This window comes from Osmerus eperlanus, chromosome 2 (assembly GCF_963692335.1).
Source record: "Osmerus eperlanus chromosome 2, fOsmEpe2.1, whole genome shotgun sequence".
Classification (NCBI taxonomy): Eukaryota; Metazoa; Chordata; class Actinopteri; order Osmeriformes; family Osmeridae; genus Osmerus; species Osmerus eperlanus.
In genome coordinates, this window is record NC_085019.1 from 2,254,074 (window position 1) to 2,279,114 (window position 25,041).

At 47.4% G+C, this 25,041-nt stretch overlaps 2 protein-coding genes across 3 annotated transcripts; both read right to left on the reverse strand.

Annotated features, from left to right (window-relative positions):
- Positions 1-683: 683 nt before the first annotated feature.
- On the reverse strand, positions 684-7,632 carry hsd3b7 (hydroxy-delta-5-steroid dehydrogenase, 3 beta- and steroid delta-isomerase). The gene is made up of 6 exons (XM_062486421.1): positions 7,348-7,632; positions 5,667-5,822; positions 4,119-4,227; positions 2,913-3,012; positions 2,366-2,528; positions 684-2,153 (listed from the first exon to the last, which is right to left on the reverse strand). Exons 1-6 carry the CDS (start codon positions 7,511-7,513, stop codon positions 1,729-1,731), a joined length of 1,119 nt encoding a protein of 372 aa, XP_062342405.1. The 5' UTR covers positions 7,514-7,632; the 3' UTR covers positions 684-1,728.
- A 1,854-nt stretch (positions 7,633-9,486) lies between these two features.
- setd1a (SET domain containing 1A, histone lysine methyltransferase) lies at positions 9,487-24,886 on the reverse strand. Of its 2 annotated transcripts, none has more exons than XM_062486056.1 (21): positions 24,747-24,886; positions 23,563-23,707; positions 23,356-23,454; positions 22,945-23,215; positions 22,639-22,763; positions 22,289-22,539; positions 18,782-20,513; positions 17,543-18,517; positions 17,228-17,401; positions 17,036-17,123; positions 16,778-16,920; positions 16,079-16,106; positions 15,747-15,951; positions 15,578-15,651; positions 14,189-15,501; positions 13,589-13,937; positions 13,182-13,366; positions 12,194-12,304; positions 11,441-11,560; positions 10,957-11,094; positions 9,487-10,773 (listed from the first exon to the last, which is right to left on the reverse strand). In XM_062486056.1, the coding sequence occupies exons 2-21, from the start codon at positions 23,698-23,700 to the stop codon at positions 10,600-10,602; spliced, it is 6,693 nt and encodes a 2,230-aa protein (XP_062342040.1). In that variant the 5' UTR covers positions 23,701-23,707; positions 24,747-24,886; the 3' UTR covers positions 9,487-10,599. The 2 variants fall into 2 exon arrangements, with proteins under 2 accessions (XP_062342040.1, XP_062342032.1); XM_062486048.1 differs by lacking the exon at positions 24,747-24,886 and adding an exon at positions 24,497-24,711.
- Positions 24,887-25,041: the final 155 nt, after the last annotated feature.

Below are 25,041 nucleotides of genomic sequence, written 5' to 3' on the forward strand. Positions count from 1 at the left end.
TGGCAAAGACACAATTATAGAAAATAGTACTGTAGTCTTCAGTTTGTAAATGTCTGTAAAAATGATAATACTGCTTTTGAGAGTAAAACTATCTCAGGTCCTATATTATACAGTTGGAGGTCTGTTATTAATGAATCAGTCAAGATTAAGAGTCTTTAAAGATATTTGTGATATTTGTGATATCTTACAGTAAGTACAGGGACATTCCCCCCGAGGGGACATTCCCCCGAGGCAATTAGGGTGAAGTGCCTTGCCCAAGGACACAACATCATTTTGCACGGCCGGGAATCGAACTGGCAACCTTCTGATTACTAGCCCGACTCCCTCACCGCTCAGCCACCTGACTCACCTGCATTTGTAAATATTGTGATTGCTATGGAGAACTACAACCAAGTAGGAAACACGCAAACATGTGGTAATCCCTAATTGTTTTTGGAAAAAGTAATCAAAAAGTAGTTTGTCAGAAAGAGAAAGAGAGAGACGGGAGTTCCCTTTAACTACACCCACACACATGATCCGGAGTGACCGAATGGAATCCCACATATGCCGATGAACCAACGTTTCCATAACATTGGCAAGACAACATCTGGAGTTTCCATGGTAGCGCTGAACTAGTAGTTTGCTATGGCTACGTCCATTTTATTATCGTCTCCAAAATATAATAACAAATGGAAAAAAAAGTATTCAATATATTAATATATTTATTCAAAAGTAAACATACAATGTTATTGCACATACTGTAATGGCATTTCTAGATAACAAATCAAAGCTAGTTCTATTGTTTTCTTGAATGAGCCCATTACTTTAATCATTCTAATAAATGATTTCTCTAATCAATTTTGTTTTATGTAGCCAAATCTACATTTCAGTCACACACACACACATGGTGTGTAATTAACAAAATATGTCAATCCTCATAATTAACTTGTCTCTGCCATACTTGAATCATGATGGATATTGCAATGTTCCCTATAAAGACAAGAAAGTGTCTTCAGCGTTTACTATACTGTATAAAATAGCCTACCTGAAGCATGTTGTATTACATGGCAAAGACACAATTATAGAAAATAGTACTGTAGTCTTCAGTTTGTAAATGTCTGTAAAAATGATAATACTGCTTTTGAGAGTAAAACTATCTCAGGTCCTATATTATACAGTTGGAGGTCTGTTATTAATGAATCAGTCAAGATTAAGAGTCTTTAAAGATGCTGTAAAGCAAATTCCATGATTTGCTTCTCAGTACATTATACGTGTGAAATTAGTTGCTGAAAGCATGTGCAAAGCTCTAAAACTTAGTTGCACTAAAATGTAGAGTGGGATCGTTGAACAGTTTCTCATCCGTTTTCAGCTCAGGTTTTGTTTAGGCGGGGCAAAACCCAACCTATATACGTATGAATTCTGAATTCTGTTACTCAGCTGGTACTATTTAAAAGACAAGGTAATTAACACATAAAACATATCAGAGACTGCAGGTAAGTCTGTTCTGATATCTGCAATTGATTTAGCTAGTTGTTGCTGTTGTTGCTAAATTCAATAAACTCGAGGGGGCGGAGCTTCAGCTCCTTCAGGCGACACGCCCCCCCAGTATCAAGCAGAGAAGACTGCTGATTTTCGCACGATTTCTAAGCCTCATTTAACATACTTGTCAGAGCTTTTTTTTTTTTTCGAATTTGGATGGGTTGTTACCAACACATTCTTCTGTGGTGTGATGAAACTTAAAACTAATTTTCAGTTCTTCTTTACAGCATCTTTAATGCAGTCTACAGGAAAGGTGTCAACCCATCTCTGAGTGCGGTCCCGGCACTCGTCCCAGTTGTAGAGTGGCTGGTACTGGAAGTGACGCTGGGCCTTGTCTGAGCGCACAGTGAAGGACGTGCTTGCAACTGCCAACGTGTAACGGTTAAGCAGTGGCGTGTAGCTGTGCACAGGCTTCAGGACCCAGCGTAGCAGATCATTAAAGCATGCCAGAAACCACAACAGCAGCAGGGGAATACGGATCTGGCGGAAGTTGAATGCCGACAAGAACTGCATGTTGAAATCCTCATAGCTCTTGTACGGCGAGTCGTCGTAGCAAAAATACACTTCCCCTGCAAGTTTGCGGGGGTGCTCTTGCAGTGCTCGGGCTGCCAAAACATGCATCCAGGCCACGTTTCCTAAAAGGAAACACAGTCAATTATTGTTTAAAATGTACCTACATCGATATCCTAAACTGTAAGGACTCTTGATCCAAATGTGACACCAGACTGACTAGTTTACTTATACTTGTTTCCTAAAGATTCGTTACAAAAGAGTTTGATGAAGAGTTGCTGCATGTATTTCCCATGACTATTTCTAGCTGTGACTGAAAGGGGTTGCCTGGGCTCACCGGCATAGACACGTCCGTGTTCTGTGCTTTGGGGAACACCTCGAATCACCAACCCCCCCGTTCGTACACTCATCATATAGAAGTCCTTCATCAGCTGGTGCTGCTCTCCATAGATGCCCGTGGGCCGCAGGGAACATGTGTATAAACATGCCCCTCCTTTAAGCTAAGAAGGAAGAGGAGGAGAAAATTGGTTTGAAGAAAAAAAAAAACTCAGAATGCCAAACGTGTTGTGTATGCAATTTTTGTCTTGTGACTAAAACAGCTGAAAGCATGTCTTATCAACACAAATATGTCCAGGAGGCAACCAACTACACATTGTAACATGAGATCCTCCAGCAGAGCTGTCCCCCTCTGACCCCCTGATTAGCCCCCCTCACTCTATGTTGTGTGATGTGATATTTTAGAATGCTTCTTTCATGGATCATTTCTGAGTGTTTCTGTTTCATAAGACCACTGAGTGAGTCGTCAATAAACTATGTGAATTCGGATAAATGGCTGACTTGTGTATCTTGCCGTTAAGCAAGGCACACATGAGTATCACCAGTACCTTCGTGCCATTTGCCTCGATAACAAGTTTTTCAGCCTTAGACTTGCTCTTGGGGTATGGCATCTCATGACACACATTATAGACTGTATCTTCATCGCCTCTGCAGAACCAAAAGGGAAAGATAAAGAGAGGGAAGTAGAGATGAAGAGGAGGATAAAGGGAAATGTAACAAATGTACGCAGCAACTCTGGAACAGCAGGACACATGCATGTGCAGATGATTTGATTTCAGTAAAATATTTGGAATATTTTGGCAAATCCAATCCAAGTGCATCCAATTCCATTCCTGCTAAAACTGACAGCGTAAAAGAATGTAGCTGCAAAACCAACTGTACCTCCATAAAAACAGTTTCTAGCGTATGTCAAGGAAACTCAAAACAGCTCTCAACATGCCATAGTTTAGGTAAAGTTTAGGTCAGACAGGCCCTCAATCCAAATGTACATCTACATTTAGTCATTTAGCAGACACTCTTATCCAGAGCGACTTACAGTAAGTACAGTGACATTCCCCTGAGGCAAGTAGGGTGAAGTGCCTTGCCCAAGGACACAACGTCATTTTTGCGGTTCGGGAATCGAACCGGCAACCTTCTGACTGGTAGCCCGATTCCCTAACCGCTCAGCCATCTGACCCCCAAATAATTATGTCATTAAGTTATTTGCAGCTTCCCTCACCCCTTGTTAACTAACACAGAGATTTGTGGTTACACAACTTTATCTTCAATCATCAGCATTTAGATGAGCAAGACTCAAATTTCAGGAGATCTTTGTTCGATCATGCATAGCACTGACTTGTTCCTTTTATATAAACAGCAGTTAGTACGGTAATGGACATTCTAATCCCAGTCAGTATGAACACGTAGAAGACATGAGCACACATTACATAATGTGTCAGGCACGCAAAAGATGCAGTGGAGATTACGACAGATGTTTTTATGTAGTTCCTCTCACAAGTATCCAGGGATCAAGGATGGCAGGGAGCAACTAAAAACATGTGTCCTAATATCCACTGCATGTGTACCTCAAACTCTGTCAACATGCAGGAATGCTGCACATCTCATACATATTTGTGGTCTGACAAAGAGAGAAAAATAATAAGAAGATCAGACAGCAGAAGACAAAGAACAGAGAAGCTGAAGATGTAGCAGAGATTTACATGTCTGGTTCGAGGGGGAAACTGATGATTAAAACTTTGAGTAAAGAAGTTTACCTGACAAAGGGGTCCCCTTTGACATTTGGGCCGATCACTTCCATACTGCTAGTGTAGACAAGATGCTGAATGCCATTCTCTATACAGGCATTGATGACGTTCACAGTTCCTGTTAAATCAAGATGGAAAAAGCAAATAGTGAGATGCAAAATGTTACAACTTTAACAGAGAAGCCTTTATGTGGACAATATTAATTAACAAGAGTTACAGTAGAGGAAGGAGGGTAAAATGCAAACAGAGATAAGGTTCAAAGGAAGTATAATATGTTGCAAACTAAACATCTGGGACAGTCTATAAACATGAGATGAATTCAGCATAGAGCTAGCATTCACCCTGCATGCCATTTTTCATATTAATCTTTAGATGGACGAAGCCAAATGCTAATTTACACAAAACAGAACACATTATTAACACAGGAGGACTGCTGGTATCAGATTCCACACAGATAAGTTTTGCCAATGAGATCATTTTTAAACAGCAGATGTCTCACCAATGCAAGTCTTAACAATTCTGTCTTGCTTGCATCACCCTGCCTAAGACATTTGCATTTAGTCATGTAGCAGACGCGCTTATCCAGAGCGACTTTAATAATTACAGGCACATTCCCCCCAAGGCAAGTGAAGTGCCTTTCCCAAGGACACAACGTCATTAGGCAGGCCGGGAATCAAACCGGCAACCTTCTGATTAATAGCCCGATTCCCTAACCGCTCAGCCATCTGACACCTAAGACCCTCCAACCCATGTTTGATTCATGAAAACAACAGCAATTCTTTTACAAACAGCTTTGTAAAACAGATCTTGAAGTTGTTTTAGTTATTTGAGTGTGTAGGATATAAACCTGCCATCTGTCACACAGGCAACAAGTCCTTGTTATGAAATGTCAGACGTTACACAAGACTCTCCACATATTACATTTAGTCATTTAGCAGATGCTCTTATCCAGAGCGACTCCCTGACATATGAACACACAATGGAGACAAGTTCTGAACACTTGATTAAACCACATTCACTGAACAAGGTTTTTATGTATTACATTTACATTTAGTCATTTAGCAGACGCTCTTATCCAGAGCGACTTACAGTAAGTACAGGGATATTCCCCCCAAAGCAAGTAGGGTGAAGTGCCTTGCCCAAGGACACAACGTCATTTTTGCACAGTTGGGAATCAAACTGGCAACCTTCAGTCAGATTACTAGCCCGACTCCCTCACCGCTCAGCCACCTGACTCCACATGTATATGTCCTCCAACTGGTAAATCAAGCCTACATTCTACATTCCAGGAAATGTTTTGGGAAACAAATGACAGGATCGAGTTGGCATCCACGAGTTACACCCTCACTTAAATCTTTCAAGGACATCCAACTCTTGGGAAAAGTGTTCTTTGTTTTCGAGAACAGTGCCTTGTTCAATTTGAAACCCATGGGCTGAATATTGTTGAATATTGTGAAATACATGTGGTTATGTATTTCACGCAGAATCGTCAACCATCAAGAATGTCCTCCACTTCATTTCCTCCTCCCCTCCCATCCTGTCTACCCGTTTCCATACCTTTGACATTGACGGCCTCAATGACAGACTCTGGAACTCTGTGCCATACGTCCACCAGGCTGGCTGTGTGGATGACCACCGTTGCTCCTTGCGACACCTCCACAACACTGGAGTAATCTGTGATGTCCCCCTGGACCACCACCACCTTAATCCGCTCTGACGACAGACCAGGGAGGGGGGGGGAATGGGGACAAGGGAAAAAAAGAAAAAAAACACATTCCGTTTATTTTTTACTGTGCCCCATCATGCATGATAGTGTACTATACATAAAGCAACTTAGTATGCTGTTTCATAGGCTGTGGCCTTCATATTTATCAAATGTAATTATCCAGGGAGTCAAGAGTACACAAACTGCCCTGAGATAACCACAAACATTATGTGGACCTTGGAACCTGTCAAGGACACAGACCTGGTAATTTGGCTCTGCATTGGCTCACAGTGCCTTAGATGAAAATAACACATTCCATAGTGGAGTACATGTCATTACCTGTGTAATGACATGTATTACACAAATTGAGGCACTCCAGTTGTCTACTTAAATGCAACTACTGGGGTTGATGACCGAATCCAAATGTATTTTTAAAATGAGCATGAAAAACACGTACTCTGTCTCTTCAATTTACAAAATTTAAGTAAGTTCTGGATTTTATAAAGTATTATCAATCTGGAGATCGGGAAGTTTACAAGGTGGACACTTTTGGGCTCTGGGTCACTTCCTTCTGAGATCTGTTCAGTCTGATCAACGGATACTATCAACTCTTATTAAATGAAAAGCACATAAGGACACACTAACTAGTACCACCTGACTACTACTAGTTAGTAGACCCAAAAAGCCCACATTCTTGAGATTCCTTCTGAAGTGAAGGAATATTTGGACCATATTTCCATATTGGTCCACTGATTGCTTACAACCCAAGAGCTATATCAATCTGTGCTTGAATGCCCAAATATTAAACAGCCTGTTGCTACGTATAAACACAGGGACTCATGGGTTACATCATATGGTATTTTTATTTCCTGATTTAAATCTTATGGATCTGCACAAAACCATCTGTAACAGATGTGAGAGGTGTGTGGAAAATTGGATATTGTCTGGTCTTCGGCCATGACCTCATGCTGCGTTAGGATGCATCTGCTTGACCCAGAGTAAGCAACGTTTTGGGGGTTAAGTAGGCTACTTCCATTCAGTGACGTCCACAATGTCACGGATTCTCGAAATGTCACATTTCATGTTCGAAAACCAGCATCGCATCTGTAGCCGATAGTAACCCCATTTGTGTTCATTCCATTATTACCATTTTCTTACCAGTAATTATAAGAATTTTACAATTTATGGAGCAAATAAGAACTTTTAGACTTTGTACGACTGTATAAATTAATATTGTACCCATATTATCAAATGGGTAGCCTACAATATGAAGGACAGACGGTTTAACTTTTAGAGCTAGCTCTACCTACTGAGAGCGTCTGTCGCGGGGTCCCTCATCCTACAGTGACAGCCTATGGATTAATTCAAGATAATAAACTTTAAATAAAGATAAACAAGAGTAGGCTAACTGTCCAATACACTTCTTGTAGCTATCTAGGTCACAAACAAGTAGCCTAACTTGTAGTCTAGCCGATAGGCTATCTATTATAGACTACCCTGCTGTAATTTTGCAACGGAAATTACTAGGCTTACCTGTGCTTTGATCTTGTAAACTTAAATCGATGTGTTTGTCGAACAACCTGATTTCCGTTATTGTATCCTCCTTCTCAAGTAGGACTTGTAACAGGTGTCGACCAAGAAAACCGCAACCTCCAGTAACGAAATATATGATATCCTTCTGCTCAGACATCGTGATCATGTAAGGTATGGTTTTCTTACAATTATTACTTTTTATCTTTGCTGAAGGTAGGTTGTTCTCGAGAAGAGAAGGAACGGTTGAATAGCTAGCGGGCAACTGTTCAGGCAGCTGTGCTGCAGTTAAAGATTATCCAGCAACTCCCCCTAACGTGTGATTGGATGGAAGCGTGCGTAGCCTTTGGTTTGAAGCGTGCGTAGCCTTGAATGGAAACGTGCGTAGCCTTGGAAACACAACACCCATTGTTGTTATGGGATAGCCATTGAATAATAATAAAAACTACAGTTTTGGTTTAAATTCATCAATTGCCTTGCTTGTGTAGTCTAGCCTACTTGTCTTGTAGACTAGCATTAGCGTTTCAGTGGAGCTAGGCTAGACTACTGTGCATTGCCCTGGACTGTATCAGAATACAGGCCTGCTTACAAGACCGAACGGACAGTTTGTAAGCCAACAGTGCTACAGAATGCCTTCCTAGCCTCACACAACCCTTATATTCTCTCCTCCCCTTTTACACTCCTTTGGCCAGCGTAATTGCAGTGCAAACAGTTTATAGCTAGCTCTATAGCCTGGGCAAGAGTTAAATTATGTTTTACCATCCGCTGTCCTTGCCGCTACACTCCAGCCCCTGAACCGACCCCACTCACCCGCTCACCTTTACCCCTTTTCCACTAACGATTCTGGGTTGACGTAGCTAATGACGTGGCTCTGTGATGACTTAACTTTCGCAAGTTAAACCAGCCCCGAACTAGCTGCCGGTTCACGTTGATGGAAAAGGGGTAATTTGCGGCTAAATTGGGAGAAAAAAATGTTTCTGTCGAAATGCAAAGAACTGGTTCGATTAAGCACTGGCTCTGAACCAGCACCCAAAATGCGTTGGTAGAAAAGGTTGATCTCAGGTCGAAAACGACAAACCCGGAAGTACACCTTTAATATGGTAAGCACTAGCCTTCACCTCTTCCAATCCATTAGTAAGAAATGTTGGAATGTATGCACGTGGCTGTCGTTAGTGTGCGACCTGTGACCTCAAGATTAATTATGAGGTGTACAAAACTACCGAAGGATCTCAGCCGACTACACAATAAAAAGCCTGACCTTATTTAAAAAATATTTTAATGCACCATTAATAAAGGGTCCAACGCATTAATACAAGAGAAATATTGCAAATAATATTAAAATAATAAATCATCAAATGAAGGAAAAACAATAATAAAAAAAATTACTGAAGGGAAAGTATGTACAGTTATCCTCCTCTTGGGGAAAAGGAAATTAACAACTTATTTACAGATTGGAACCAGTGTGTTTCTACGAGAAACAAACACTACTACAATATATACATTAATTTCTTTGAACTTTTTTCTTTCCGTATTCCTGCCTTATAGTTAAGAGGGTTGGTTTGTACTGAAAGGCATGAGTTGCAAGAAGAATTATCTTACAGTTTCCTGTTGCGTCGGGAACAGAACACAACGTGACAAATACAAAATCAAAGATAAACCTTGGGACATCCGAATGCTGGTGACCCAAGAACAAGACACAGAGAAAAATGGCCACACTAACCGATCCATTGTTGATCCAGACGCCTGGCTATCAGCCACGCACACAGACACACAGACATACTAAGGAAGCCGCCAGTAAGGGAAACAGTTAAGCTTATGGAGTTCATCATATAAAGTAGTTGATTGGATGGGCTGAGCTCAACGTCGCAAATTCCCATGTTCCTTGTTGATTTGTCTTTAAATACAATGAGCAATAGATTTATGAACTACTTTTGAGAGGGGGGGGGGGGGTGAAAGGTAGACTAAAATGAGACTAAAAATACAAACTGCTTATTAAACCTGATCTATACAAATAAATATGCCTTAAAAACATGCAGGATATACAGTGACAAACTGGATTAACTCACATGTATTGAATTCAGTGGTACAGGGAGGCATGTTTCGAAAGTTGTAGGATATCCCATAAAATAAGTTGAAGGATAATCAAATGAACAGCCATTTTATAGAAAACGTCCCGACCATGTCTTTCCAATGAAGCATAACATAATTTGCTGGTTGACCCAAGAACACAAGTGTACAGAGCACATTCATACCATGGGGTTAAAAAAAATAAAACATGCACACTTTTTGTGACAAGGCGGCAGGTGAACTTTAGCTACCGTAGTCCTATAAAAACAGCCACTCTTTGCTGACCTATTGGATAAAACTAGGCTCATTACAGAACATCAAGAGGGGAGGGAGAACGTAAAATAACTTCCAAACTGCGTGAGTTCTGAACACTTAACACTCGGTGCTCGTGGTAGAAGGTGACACCAAATAATTTGTCCAAATGTAGCATGGTCTGAAAAACAAACTCTCAAAGGTCTTTGGTCTCTCATCCAATCAGAATCTGGCGAGAGGGGGAGTCACATGACGTAGGATGCAGTAAGGGGTTGGTGAATCACAAAGCCACTGATGACGGCGAGCACACCGTACTGTAAGATACTTACAGCTAACACAACTAAATAACAAGAACAACAATTATAATAATATATAATACTATAAAATGAAAAAGGTTAAACAATATTCATTTTTGGAAATCTTGCATAACTGAAGTCCCGAATGGATCAGAGCGTGATAACTAAAACTGCGCTTTGATCGAGCGCCTTAAAAACCCTGAATATGTTTGTTTTACTGTGCGTCTGTGTGCGGCTCTGTGTGGGCAGCTGGTTGACACCGGCGAAGTCGACACTATGCTAGCGTTGGTAGGCTGCATTCTCTTCTGGGAAAGGCGGTCGGCATGGAAAAAAAACAACAGGTGTCTTGAATGAGTTACTCTACCCTACATCCTAGAACAAATAAAAGCTCTCCAAACTGTCAAAGGCCTCACACAACGGACCCATCGAACTGCCAGTATATTGAATGTGTGAGAACAGTGCAAATGAGTTTGTGTCCGTTGTCCTGGATATGATAAAGACAGCCGGATGGAGGATGTTGTGGTGATGAGTTTTGTCTGAATTGGTGTTTGGAAACCTTGGGTGGGGAGGGGGGGGGGGGCTGAGTGGAAATGCTGGCATCCTATTGGTGCAAGAGTGCAAGTGATGAACGCTATCGCTTTTAGTTGAGGGTCCCACGGCAGTTCTCAGTTCCACACAAGCAGGGGATCTTGTTCTCCTCCAAGGGGAATTTGTAGTCGTAAGTAATCTCTTCGTTGACGCCAATGGCCTGCTTAGAGTAGATCACAATCTTCTTCTGGGACTCGATGGTGATCACCTTCGCGTAGCAATTAGGCTGGGAGAGGAGCGGTGACGAAAATTAAGTGATCAAGCTAAACGTTAAAATTACACATACACCAAACCTTTATACAAACAGACTTATTGTTTGTCCCCATGTATATAATACATTTTATTCAACTGAAACCATTGCTTTGTGTGCATTTGCTCATGTGTCTGTGGGCTGGTAGTAGTGACTTACAGTGCAGCAGTGGTTGATGAAGCGGGCCAAGTTGCCGCATTTAGTTGCGTCGATGATGGTGTCGTGATCCACTCGGAACAGGTAGCTGCTTCCGATGCCCTGCTGGGCGTAGCGCTTCTCTCGATTGTCAGCCACCATCTAGCAAAGAGAGGGAGGTATGAGGCAGGAGGGGGTATGAGGCAGGAGGGGGTATGAGGCAGGAGGGGGTATGAGGCAGGAGGGGGGTATGAGGCAGGAGGGGGTATGAGGCAGGAGGGGGTATGAGGCAGGAGGGGGGTATGAGGCAGGAGGGGGGTACGAGGCAGGAGGGGGTATGAGGCAGGAGGGGGTATGAGGCAGGAGGGGGTATGAGGCACATGGGATATATGAGGCATAAGCATCGATGCCAATTTGCAAGCCAATAAAAACAGGCAGAATTCTGATGAATGTTAAGGTTCATCTCCGGTAACCATAGCAGCGGTAAATCCCACACGCTGACCAGTACCTGTCTGATGTTCTGTCCCACGTACTCGATCACCATCTCATCAGCAGCGATGGGCTCCATGGCAAACAGGCCCCACTCGTGAATCCGACTGCGCCCAAAGCGAAGCTTCTTCTTACGGAACTGTGAAGGAAAATGAAGTCAGTCCACTGTGACTGTAAGGCAGAGTTTCTGGGTACATGCACAGCGTGTGTCTCTGTAAGGTCAAGAGGTCATGCAGCGAGGCCCCCTCTGAGCAGAATATAGCATGCAGTCCAGACAGTGGGGAGACAGTGAGGAAAATCATGTACAAATAAGGCTTATGTGATTAACGACCACTTCACCTGTTGAACGTTCTAGGGTGTCAATACATTGACCACTGAAGACCGTTACGGAAGCAATTCTGTGTCATTCTATATATGTACTGTCCAACTCATGTATTTAAGCGCAATTGAGAGACAGAGTTCTCACTCATGCCATCAGCTCGTCTTGAACTGATTGTTTGATCCGGGCTGCTCGACTAATAAACCAAAGTCAACTCCTTTCCTTTGTCGTGACTCCTTCCGGCCTGCCTTCTCCAGAATTTACATCTTTCAGTGACCTTACCAATTCCACTGAACATAAATATCTGGCTGCCGACAGTGATTAGGGTGAAGGGGGCAGGTTGGACCTTAACCGGCAGTTAAATAACATCTAGAGAGTTGGTGATAACGTCAGTTGGCAGACAGAGCAGGCCTGCTGCGGGGGGGGGGGGGGGGGGGGGGGACTGTGTTTCACCTTGAGCTGGTTGAGTTTCAGAAGGTCGGAGTCCATCACCGCCGGCGTGCCGATAACTGTGAGGAGACGGCGCTGCTCAGAGCGCCTCTCAGAGAGCAGCCGGTTAGTACCCTGAGAAAACAGGAGGGAGCAGTGAATCACCTGTACACACTCACACTATCTTACGGCCTTGAACTAAATAAGGCACAAGCGCTCTTTGTCCTATATGAGCAACAGCAACTTTATCTGGGATGACTAACAACTTGGTATGAATAAACAACACCCCAAAATACATGAACTTAAGTGGACAGCACAACGGGTGAGTGTGTTCACGCCTACCAGAAGCATTTCCTGTACGCACTGATGGCTGTTTTATGTTTGGAAGGGATGTGACATGTTTCAGCTAAACAAAACCCATTTCCCTTTTAACTCTTGTGTTATCTTTGGGTCATTCTGACCCACCGTCGTATTGCGACAACTTTACCGCATACAAAAACAAAGTGATGAATTTTCTTTTAACTGTCGGGCTGTCTCAGACCCCCCACATTGCAAAGGTTAAAAGAAAATGCTATTTATTTGTTTTTGTATTGGGTAAAATTGAGTAAACACAGCGATGGTTCGTTGTGAACCTTTGGGTCATGTGACCCGAAGGCAGCACAAGGGTTAAGGTGTTAAATTCAGTTTCAGGAATAATCTGGTCACGCTTTTACGATGACCTAAGGTCAACTACAACCACAAAAAACAGACACCCAAAGAGAACAGAGGCAGTGAGAACAGAGGCAAAGAGAACAGAGGCAGTGAGAACAGAGGCAAAGAGAACAGAGGCAGTGAGACCAGAGGCAGAGAGAACAGATGCAGTGAGCACAGAGGCAGTGAGAACAGAGGCAGTGAGACCAGAGGCAGTGAGAACAGAGGCAGTGAGAACAGAGCCAGAGAGAACAGAGGCAGTGAGAACAGAGGCAGAGAGAACAGAGGCAGAGAGAACAGAGGCAGTGTGGTGGGTGCGTACAGAGCTGTCCATGTTCTCCTGGGCCTCCAGGATGGCCTGCTCTGGCAGGTCCAGGTCCAGGTACACGTCCTTCTCCTTGCGGCTGATGGCGTAGTAGCCCTCGCTCCTGGCACAGCCCGTCACGTGCTCACGCAGCTGCCCGTCAGGGTTCTTCTTCTTACGGCGAGGGTTCGGGAGGTTGGTAAGTGCAGGGCAAAGGTCAAGGCCAACAACTCTGAGCACAGTCGTACTGTGTCGTAACGGGTATCACATAATTAAGTGTACTGATTCCTAGCCTAAGTCTATATTGCTGACATGAAACAGTGTGATACCTTCCCACTACATGCACCCCCCCCCCCCCCCCCCCCCACCACCACCACCACCCAACCTGACATATGTTCACAAACAGAGATAGTAGTAAAGGATATCAGTGTGGTGGACCCAATGGGTGTCGTTGAGCCAGTCCGTGCTGTGGTCGTCCTGCAGCAGTTTCTCATAGGTGGTCTTGAGCAGGCTCAGGTCCTCCATGTCCAGGCCAGAGTTCCAGATGTCGTACAGGATGGTCATCTGCTCAAACTCACTGCGCTGGTCGAAGGTGATGAGAGGGGTCTGGGGCGCTGGGATGGGTTTGGGCCAGCGCTGGGACGACGTCAAGCCCGCCTCCTGGAGGAAGAGGCGCTCGCTCTTCCTCAGGTCGTCGAAGTCCTCGTCCTCCTCGTCTGTGCTGGACAGCTCTCCTGGCTCTAACTCCTCCACGTCTACCTCCAGATCGGACTCCTGAGCAACACCCAAACACGGCCACTGACATTAGAACACAGGCACAAAGCTCACGCGTCATGATGAGAGCGTCTGCTAAATGACTAAATGTGATGACATTAGAGATCTTAGAGGTCTAATAAAGGCCAGTGCTAGTTGGCCAAATCAATGTGGTTTCTCATTTCTCATTTGGTTACAGTAAACTTTGGACGAGTAACCAAACTGGTTGTTTGTAACCCTGCTACACACAGGCCGGCCTCAAAACAACCCACCTCTGGTTTCCTCTTTCTCGGTTTCTTGCCCTGCTGTTCCTTCTGCTTTTTCGTGGGTTGCAGCTCAACATTTTCTTTATCTTTCCTCTTCCGCTTCTTGTTCTTCGTCTTGTCGAGGTCGAGCTCCCGGGCGGCCACGCCCTTCTTCTTGTGCGGCGAGGCCAGAGCCGAGGCCAGAGCCGAGGCCTTGGCCGCGTCCCCGGCCTCGCACAGCAGACCCATCCCAGACAGCAGCTCTGCAGCCTCTCCCCTGGGGGCCACGGCCTCTCCGATGACTTCCTCTGGAGCCTCCAGCACCCCGGAGATGGCGGGGTGGTTGAGGTCTGCAGGCAGCAGCACAGAGGAGGACTTCCTCGGGGCAGGGGCCAGGTGGGCGGGGCCTCTGGAGTAGTTGTGCTCGTGCAGGACGGTTAGGCCCTCTGGGTCCATGACCAGGGAGAAGGGCTCAGGGGACAAGAGCAACATGTCCTCCTCCATCTTCTGCTCCTCAGCCTCGTCGGATGTTTCCGTCTCCTCTGAGTCGCCGGCCTCGGGGTCCAGCTTCAGGGCCACGTTGGCCAGGACGGCCAGGTCCGCCGTGGGGGCGGAGGCCAGCTGCAGCAGGCTGGAAACCCCCAGCTGCTCCCTGAGTCTCAGCCTCTGCTCCCGCTCCTCCTCATCCTCATCCTCCTCGTTGAGGGTGTGAGGGTAGGAGGAAGAGGGAGCCGACAGGCTGACTGTCCGAGGACGGCCTCTGGGTCTTTTCTGGACGGGGGGCGGGGGAGGGGGCTCCTCGAAGGCCATCCTGACCATGGAGGCGTGGTCCAGGGGGAGGTTCTGCACTGTGCGGCACACCAGAACGGGAGGGGCAGAGGGCTTGGCCGAGTCCTTGCCCGCCCCCCGTCTGGAGGGGGACTTGGGGCTCTTTTTGGAGTCGTCGTAGCGTACGGAGAGGGAAGGGGACACAGTGAGGACAGAAGCAGGGGAGGACGGGGAGAGGGCGTTGCCTTCGCCCGGTTTGGAGGCGAAGGGGAGAAGGCGGATGGACTTGGAGGACTGAGCCGGAGGAGAGGCAGTGAGGATGGAGTCTGGAGGCAGGGGCTTGATGGGGGAGAGGAGGGGAGACTGAGCTGGCACGGAGGGTGATGGGGAGAGGGGGGCTGCTGTTGGCATGGGCATTTTGTAGTCGCCGTCCTCTGTGGAGAAGGACACGGTCTTCCTGCGTTTCTTGAGTGGTGGCAGGAGAACAATGGGGGAGGAAGGACGCGGTCCTGGAGGGGATGGAGGGAGAATGCTGGCTGCTTTTGTTATTCCAGTCTTGTCCAAATTGTCCCCTGTGAGAAGAGAAAAAAGTTGTATCGAGTCCAAGCTCTGATGACATTTTGATTCCTAACAGAGATCCTGACTGACCTGCTTTGACTTGTGCGCTGAGGGGATCCTTGAGAACAGCACTTGAGGGTGGTAAACGGATGCGGCCCTTTTCTCTACAGAGAACAACACAAGTGGCTGGAGTGAATATTCGTTTGCCATTTTGCTCATTATTGTCAAGTTGTGTTCATGAAAAGGAAGAATAAAATACCTGTAATGCTCTTTCTCTGCGTCCAGGGCCGTGCTGTCCATCGTCGACTCATCCATGGTGTCCAAACCCTCGCTTTCCCCGGCCAACTCTCCATCCTCCTCCTCGTCGGATGAAGAGGAGGAGGAAGAGGAGGAAGAGGAGGAAGAGGAACTCCCAGAGGAGGAGGAGAGGCTCTCATCGTCGCTGTCTGCACTCAGCGCCTCATCTGTCAGAACCGACAGTGAGATGAAGTCAGAGGCAACATGAGAACACGATGGAGACAGAAGTAATTATTATTGTGGATACTGGCAAACTTGTTGGGCTGGTTCCAAACGTGAGAATGACATAGGTACCTTCAGATTCTTTTCCGCTCTCATCGTCCTGAGAAGTGAGAAACGGAAGGATATAGTGAACACGTCAGTGAGCAAGTTAGATATTTTTAAACCAACTTGGTTTAAATACTCCCCAAGATTAAAAAAAAAACCCAGAGAAGCAGAACCTTTAAAGTAATAAAAAAAAGAAGAACTGGTTATACGCACTTCAACGTCATTGTCTAGACCGTGGGAGGCATTTTTATATTTCCCTAGCAACCGCAGGCAGCTGTTGTTTTCTAACCAATAGTACATGAACATATGAAAATGTCCAATTTAAAACGACACTAATGATAGCCTAGACTGTTACCAATGAATTGTAAGAAAGAAATATGTTGTCATAAAAGTTTATATTATATACATTTTTGATTAAAAGATTTAAGGGAAACAATGACAAAGAAAATGTCACACACAATTGTGTGAAAATTCCAATCTTGAGTCATTGTTTAAGTTTCACACTCAGCTGGTGAGTGTGAAATTTTGGATTGCGTTTAAAAACCACACCAACTTGTCTTTTGCTTCACAAAATGTTGCGCAACTCATGTTGACTGGTAAGTACAATCCTGAAGTACAGGAACACAGTGAAATGCTGCCATCTACCCAACACCGAGGTGAAACACAACAACACCCATGGAGACGGGAAACACACACAGAAACACTTGGTCCTTCTCTCACACACACCTTCTCTGAGGAGGATCCGTCCGAGGTCTCTTCTCCTTCACTGTCCAGGTCCCAGGGCTTCCTGCTCCTGTGCTTCTTCCTCCTCCTCCTGCGGTCTCTCTCCGTCCTGCGCCCCTCTCCCTCTGCCCTCCTGCAGTCTGCGCCTGAACACAAAGGGAAGACGCCGGAAGGTCAGCATTAAAACACTGATAGAGAGGCAGACAGCACTGGTAAAATACCGTTGCCGTGGCTTTAAATGAAAAGGAAATCTTGGCAAACCTTCGTCGTCATCCTCCGGTGGGGTGGAAGGCCTCTTCATCTTCATCTCTCCTCCGTCTCCCAGCTCCTGAGGCTCTTTCCTCTTCACCTACAGAATAAAAACACACACAAACATAACATTTTACACCTTCCCGGAGAAGTACGACCTGGTACAGAATGGGCCCAGGCTGCCGGTGTTCTGAGTGTCCGCACCTTGAATGAGGGCAGCCGTAGCGCCCCCCGCAGGGAGAAGCCCTCCATGCCTCCACTCTTGGCCCAGTCCACCAGAGACAGCAGAGGCTCGCGGGGCTTGCTCGCCTTGTCCTTCTCCTCCTTCTTCTCATCGTCCCGCAGAGCCGACACCCCCCTGACCATCGTCTGGAAGGGCTGGAGGACCAAGACACAGGAGATGAGTTCACGAGAGAGTTTAGGGAGGTTTGTAAGATGGCTTTTCAGAAGGAAAATAAATACGTTTTCAAAAGCGCTTGATCTCGACCGTGCACCATGACACACAACCTCCTGCCTTACCTTAGCCTTGGTCTCTTTGCGTTCCCACCACTCGTCGAAGGTGGCAAAGGCGATGTTCTCCACCATCTTTCGGTTCAGGTCCCTCTGCATGATGTTCTTCATCTCCTGGATGAGAGTGGCCAGCACCAGCTGAACAGTAGCCTCGTGGGGGCTCTCTGCCAGCAGAGGCATCTGGTCACCTGCCTCCCCATAGGGTGCATCTCCCTCCCCGGGCGGCATTGTCCCGTAGCCGGGCGGGGGCAGGTAGGAGGGGTACGGGTAGTGGTGAGCCCAGGATGTGGGCGGAGGGGGGATGCCGTGGTGGGGAGGGGGTGGGATCTGAGAGCCGTGGGGGTCTGGGTAGGTGTAGGGCATGTGAGGAGGCATGTAGCGGTGATCCTGGTCGTAGTGGCCAGCAGCCCCGCCTCCTTCTTGGTCCATGTACGGGTGGTGCGGGTGTGGGGGAGGGGGCATGGCGTGGAGGTGGTAGGAGGAGGAGTAGTCCGTTGGGAGGGCCTCGCCCGGGGCGGCGGTGCCGTTGGCGGAGGACATGCGGTGCAGTCGGCTGAGCATCTGGGTCTGCATCTGGAAGGACATGGGGGTTCCACCGCTGTACTGGTTCATCAGCTCCATGGAGCTGGCGTAGTCATACATGTGCGGGGGCATGGGAGGGGGGTACTCCGAGTGCAGCTCCATGTGAGCGAGAGGTGGGGGGATGCCCGGTGGCGGCGGGGGCTGGAGGGAGAACCCGGGGGGAGGGGGGAGGTAGGAGGGGATGGGCGGTGGGGGCATCGAGGTGCCAAAGTGCTGCGTGGAGTCGGAGATGGGCGGCGGGGAGGATGAGGGGTCGGCCGTTTTGGAGGGCAGGGCACCCTGGGACGAGGACGGGGAGGAGGCGGACGAGGGGGTGGGGAGGTGGGTGCTCACAGCTGTGATGGTGTTCTCGTCCTCCTCGTCGGAAATCTCCATGTCTTCTCCTGAGGAGTGTGGAGACGTCTGTGCGGAGAGAGAGAGACAGAGAGAGAGACGGAGAGAGAGACAGACAGAGAGATAGACAGACGGAGAGCGAGAGAGAGAGAGCGAGAGAGAGAGACAGACAGAGAGGTGTACAGGTGAGGACCTTACCTGTTCACGCCTGTCTAGTCAAACAAAGACAGGTATCTATACATATCAGCGGATGCCTGGACAGTGAGTAACTATAATACACTACAAAAATGAGGATAGTAATATGATAACACCAGTGGAGTCTTGCCATCTTACCTGTCCGTTGTGGGGGGGTGTGCGTGCCCCATGCCTGGTGCGTGGGTCACCTGACAGTGGCTGTGGAGACTGGTCCTGCAGCTGGCCTGGCCCAGGCAGGCTGTTCTGGGCCAGGGGGTCTTCTGAGGCAGGGAGGCGAGGGGAGTAGGTTGAGGAGGAGGGTGTGGGTGGCGCGACTACAGGAGGACTCTTCCTCCCATCGGCCCCTGCTCCGTGTTTCCTCCCTCTGCGACCTTCTCGGTCTCGCTCTCCTCTCCTCCGCTGGCCTCCCTCGGAGTCTCCCTGCCTCCGACGCCTGTCCTTATCACCGTCCACCTCTCTCTCGCCGCTCTTCTTCTGCCCCCCCGCCGCCGCCTCTCCCTTCCCTTTCCTTCGCTCTCCTCCCTCTCTCGCCGCGGCTTTCTCTTTCTGCCGCTCCTCCTTCCTGTCCTCCTCCTCGTCCTCGTCCGACGCCAGGAAGGAGAACTTGGCTTTCTGCTCTTTCAGGAGCATCTCGATACGCGAGTCGAGGCTGCTGCTGTGGTAGACAAACGGCAGGCTCTCGTTGGTAGTGTCTGGCTCCGGGGAGGAGGAGTCCCGCTGCACCGGGGGCGGAGAGAGGGAAACGGAGGAGGCCGGAAGATGGTGAGGGAGGGAGGTGGACGAGGGAGAGGTTGAGGAGGAGGCGATGGAGGAATGGGGGGGAGAGGACGGAGGAGGGGTCTGAGGAGGTGGGGGTGGGGTGCTGGGCCGGCGTTTGGGCTTGGTCCACTGCTCCTCCCTGACTGGGCTCTCTTGGCCAAAGTCCAGGGCACCAAGTGTCTCAGCTACAGCCGCTGCGATGACGGAGGCTGGGGGGAGTGGAGGCGGCGGGGGCGGAGGGGGAGGCGGCAGAGGAGTGTGGTGTAGTGTCTGATAGTCTTTGTCGGCACCCACCCCCGGCCCGGAGGCCCTCTCCCCCGCGCTGGCGCCCCCCAGGCGGGAGGAGACGGGGGGGTCGTGGGAGGGCGGAGGGGCGAGGTCTTTGGCTGAGGAGTGGGCGGGGTACGAGGAGGGAGGAGGGGACATGCTGTTTGAGGAGGATCGGTGGGAATTGGAATTGAACCTGGGGTCCGAGTTGCCAGAGTAGTCGCTGTCTCGGTCGCGCTCCCTGTCCCTGTCGTGACTGCTTCTCCGCCGCCCCCCGCTGCCGCTGCTGCCGCCGCTGCCGCTGTGATGATTGTGAGAGTGGTGGTGGTTGCGGTGTCTCTGGTGGCCGTGGTCGCTGGAGCGGGAGCCCAGGCTGTCCCGCCTGTAGCCTCTCTCCTCCCTGCGCTCAGAGTGGTGGTGGGAGTGGTGGGAATGGTACGAGGACTTGGACGAGGCGTTGGCGTCCTGCGTGTGGCCGTGGTAAGACGACCTTCTGGAACTGATCCCGCCCGCGCCGTAGCGCCCAGAGTCTCTGTCCCGGTCCCTCTCCCTGTCTGACAGGGAGGGCTGCTCATACTGCGGCCCAGAGGGCGGGGGTGGCATCGACAGATGGTGAGTCAAGTGTCCTACCCCCCCAGCGTTGGGGTGCGTGGAGTAACCCGGGGGCTCGTTGGGACGGAAGGGGGCGTACGTGGACCGACCTTTGTGGTACCCTGAGGGATCTTGAGGATCGTCTGGGTAACGAGACACCTTGTATCCCCCAACTGAGGAGGACACTGCAGAGGAGGAACACGAGGAAGAGGGTAACATGTCCTGGGAAGGATAGCCAGCATTATAGCCATGCCTAGGAGAGAAAGCAAAACGATATATACAGTTAGGTCCATAAATATTTGGACATTGACACAATTTTCATCATTTTGGCTCTGTATACCACCACAATGGATTTGAAATGAAACAATCAAGATGTGCTTTAAGTGCAGACTTTCAGCTTTAATTTCAGGGTATTTACATCCAAATCAGGTGAACGGTGTAGGAATTACAATACATTTTATATGTGCCCCCCCCCTTTTTAAGGGACCAAAAGTAATTGGACAATTGGCTGCTCAGCTGTTCCATGGCCAGGTGTATGTTATTCCCTCATGGGAGTTCGTTATTTCATTGACAAGGAGCAGATAAAAGGTCTAGAGTTCATTTCAAGTATGGTATTTGTGTTTGGAATCTGTTGCTGTCAACTCTCAATATGAAGTCCAAAGAGCTGTCACCATCAGTGAAGCAAGCCATCGTTAGGCTGAAAAATCAAAACAAACCTATCAGAGAGATAGCAAAAACATTAGGTGTGGCCAAATCAACTGTTTGGTACATTCTTAAAAAGAAAGAACGCACTGGTGAGCTCAGCAACACCAAAAGACCCGGAAGACCACGGAAAACAACTGTGGTGGATGACAGAAGAATTCTTTCCCTGGTGAAGAAAAACCCCTTCACAACAGTTGGCCAGATCAAGAACACTCTCCAGGAGGTAGGCGTATCTGTGTCAAAGTCAAAAATTAAGAGAAGACTTCACCAGAGTAAATACAGAGGGTTCACCACAAGATGTAAACCATTGGTGAGTCTCAAAAACAGGAAGACCAGATTAGAGTTTGCCAAAAAACATCTAAAAGACCCTGTACAGTTCTGGAACAACATCCTATGGACAGATGAGACCAAGATCAACTTGTACCAGAATGATGGGAAGAGAAGAGTATGGAGAAGGGAAGGAACTGCTCATGATCCAAAGCATACCACCTCATCAGTGAAGCATGGTGGAGGTAGTGTTATGGCGTGGGCATGTATGGCTGCCAATGGAACTGGTTCCCTTGTATTTATCGATGATGTGACTGCTGACAAAAGCAGTAGGATGAATTCTGAAGTGTTTCTGGCAATATTATCTGCTCAGATTCAGCCAAATGCTTCAGAACTCATAGGACGGCGCTTCACAGTGCAGATGGACAATGACCCGAAGCATACTGCGAAAGCAACCAAAGAGTTTTTTAAGGCAAAGAAGTGGAATGTTCTGCAATGGCCAAGTCAATCACCTGACCTAAATCCAATTGAGCATGCATTTCACTTGCTAAAGACAAAACTGAAGGGAAAATGCCCCAAGAACAAGCAGGAACTGAAGACAGTTGCAGTAGAGGCCTGGCAGAGCATCACCAGGGACGAAACCCAGCGTCTGGTGATGTCTATGGGTTCCAGACTTCAGGCTGTCATTGACTGCAAAGGATTTGCAACCAAGTATTAAAAGTGACAATTAGATTTATGATTATGTTAGTTTGTCCAATTATTTTTGGTCCCTTAAAAAGGGGGGGGCCACATATAAAATGTGTTGTAATTCCTACACCGTTCACCTGATTTGGATGTAAATACCCTGAAATTAAAGCTGAAAGTCTGCACTTAAAGCACATCTTGATTGTTTCATTTCAAATCCATTGTGGTGGTATACAGAGCCAAAATGATGAAAATTGTGTCAACGTCCAAATATTTATGGACCTAACTGTATTTTTTTTTTTTTAAGTCAGAGCAGTTAGAATGCTTATATACAGGCCATAGACAGCTGCAGGCTGTCAGACACCAATCACAGACCTGGACACAGCGTAGCCTGAGTCTTGTGAGAAAGACGTCCCCGAGCGTGGCGTGTAGGGCGTTCCGCCGCCTTGGGAAGACACAGAGGAACCAGGGGTGTAGGGTCCGCCCATGGAGGAAGGGGGCGTGTCCAGGCGCTGCTCGCTAAAGCCAGTGTCGACAGAGCAGGGAGTGACACTGCCAGGGGTGAGGGCTGGAGCACCTGTCACGGCGGGAAGATCTGAGGAGAGCCTCCGTCTGATGTCCGACGACTGCAGAGAGACATCAGGAAGAGACTCAAGTAAGAGAAGAAAAAAAGATGGAGGTCGATGACACGTGATTATATGCGAGCACTTTTGGAGGTGTTTTACCGTGTCAGGCTGGGGGGGGGCCGCGGGCTGGAGTCTCTCTGTCAGAGCCTTTCCTCCGAGAGGCACAGTCTGCGGCGTGTAGGATCCGCTCACTATGAGGTCGTAATATTTTGTCCTCTGCTGGCCTGAAGAACACACATTCACAACCACCGTGTCAGTTGTCAAGAAGACAAACAGCAGAGCCAACAGGTACAGGGGAAGGTCAGCTTGAAATCTCTCCTCTAAATCTCTCCTCGAAACACTTGTATACATTTATTATTTAAGGTACATTATTGACAATGTAACAATATACATGTATTTCAATACCTTGAATGTCTAGCTGAGCATGTACTATGTTGCCCATGACAGAAGTGTTGTGTAGGTGCTTCACTGTGTCTTTTGCGCCTCTGGTGTTGGTGAAAAGCACTCGGGCCAGACCCAGGTGCTTCCGAGTCTTGGGATGAAACAGTATCTCCATCTCCTCCACCTCTCCAAACTTGGAGCACATCTCTGCGAGGAAGGGCTCCTTGATGTTGTCATTGAGACGAGCAAAGGTCACCTCCTTGAGGGGGATAGGACCCACGTAGAACTCATCCAGCTGATGGAAATCAAGAACAACGGGTGAGATGGAAGAAACACTCATTGCAGATTGGGAGTTCGGCCATCCCTCTTTGGTGCAAACCATGGTGGTAAAAGTGTTTTATATCATAATTGAAAGCAGGAAGCAGGGTTTATCACCTTTAACTTAGGTACTGGAAGGGATAGCTCTGTGTGCCTGGACCAGATCCTTCGAGGTCTTGGGTCACGCAGATCTCCCACTGGGGGAGACCCAGAGTCCTGTGAAAACACAGGTTACTGTTACTGACATGTCACACTGACTCCACAGCAGATACCCGTGATTCAAATGACAGGATTCAAATATAACAATATATAGTCCACACTCACCGGCACACTGAAATGCACTCCATCATATCTGTATATTTTCTGAGCAACCCTTCGGATCGCAGGGTCCTGGACAAGCTTATAGCTTTTCCATTGCAAACTGAGAGCTCGTTGTGTTTCCCCTCCGTTTTCTGGATCCATGCTATCACTACGGATACGCAGAGTGAGAAATACAATTGTCAGTTAAAAACCATTGGGCTCACCCCTTAAGTGATTTTTGTGAAAAAAGCAACTGAAACGTGAGAACCCTGCGATAAGCCCTCTACTCATACAGTCTGTCACCTCTGAGCCTGTCCTAAGATACCACGTCTCAATGTTAGCTGACAGTTAATTAGCCATGTTACCATTACAATCAGACCGTTCAAAACGGTACATTTTGGCCACAAACTTGCCCACTCAATTATACACCATTTTGTCTGCAAAAACGGATGGCAGCGGATATGACAGCAAAAGTAAACAAACAATGGTTCGTTTGCAATCAAACTAACGCCGGAGTGGTTTGCATTTTTGACTAACTACCACCAGACTGTGTAGCTCAGTTAACACAGATGACTAGCTCACATTTATGTCGACGTTGACTAACTAGCCAACGTTACTTTAGATGTACAGAGACGTGGCTAATTTATCTGCCGTTAAAGCTTGGTGTTTACATCGACAGCCTTGGCAACAACAGCTGATGCTAAACAGAGCTAGCATACCATTTAGGTCCTGGTAATGCATGCCGCTTAGCAGTCATGTTGTTTAGCTAGCTAGCAAGTAGCTCACTAGCTGGCAAGCTAACAGACTGTTTAACCTCAACTAGCCGGCCAGCAAATTTGATAACAATGCTATAATTTGGTAAACAAGCATTGTGTACTTTACTGCTCTGATCGATACTGCGACTTTCACTTGCAATGCTTCCTTCCAACTCGTCCATCTGAACCCGCCTCTTTCTTACCAATTGCCCGCTGCATCCGAAACTACCAACCCGCCGCTCAAGTGTAGCTAGGCCTAGGACGGACGGGAAAAACAGTCCCGACATAAAAGGAATCTCCGTTTATTTTTGTGAGGACAATAACTAAATTAAAACAGCGTCGCTAGCTTTCGGGTATCAAGTACTTCCGTTACGACCCCCTAAAATTCACCGAATTCTTTGTTTACATCTGAAATCAAAATAATGTATATCGAGCGGCCATCGCGTAACCAACCTGAAAGCCTCGCCTGTTCTCCATCAGTCTTGGCGAATAAAGAAAGTCATTAAGGGTCAGCACTTTCTTCACAATCAGACTATGGTTGCGAAACTGAACACACCACTGTTGAATAGAAAACATTAAAAAATATAGGTTTCATTTTATTGGAATGATTAGATGTGAGCAAATGTATTCTTTGAGGTTTAGTGACTTAATATGTCGTGTGTGCACCTGCTTTCCTATGTGACGTTGCTATAAATGCAGCGAATCTGCTGACAGCGAATGTAAATAGGTAGAGCTAGCTAGGCTAACT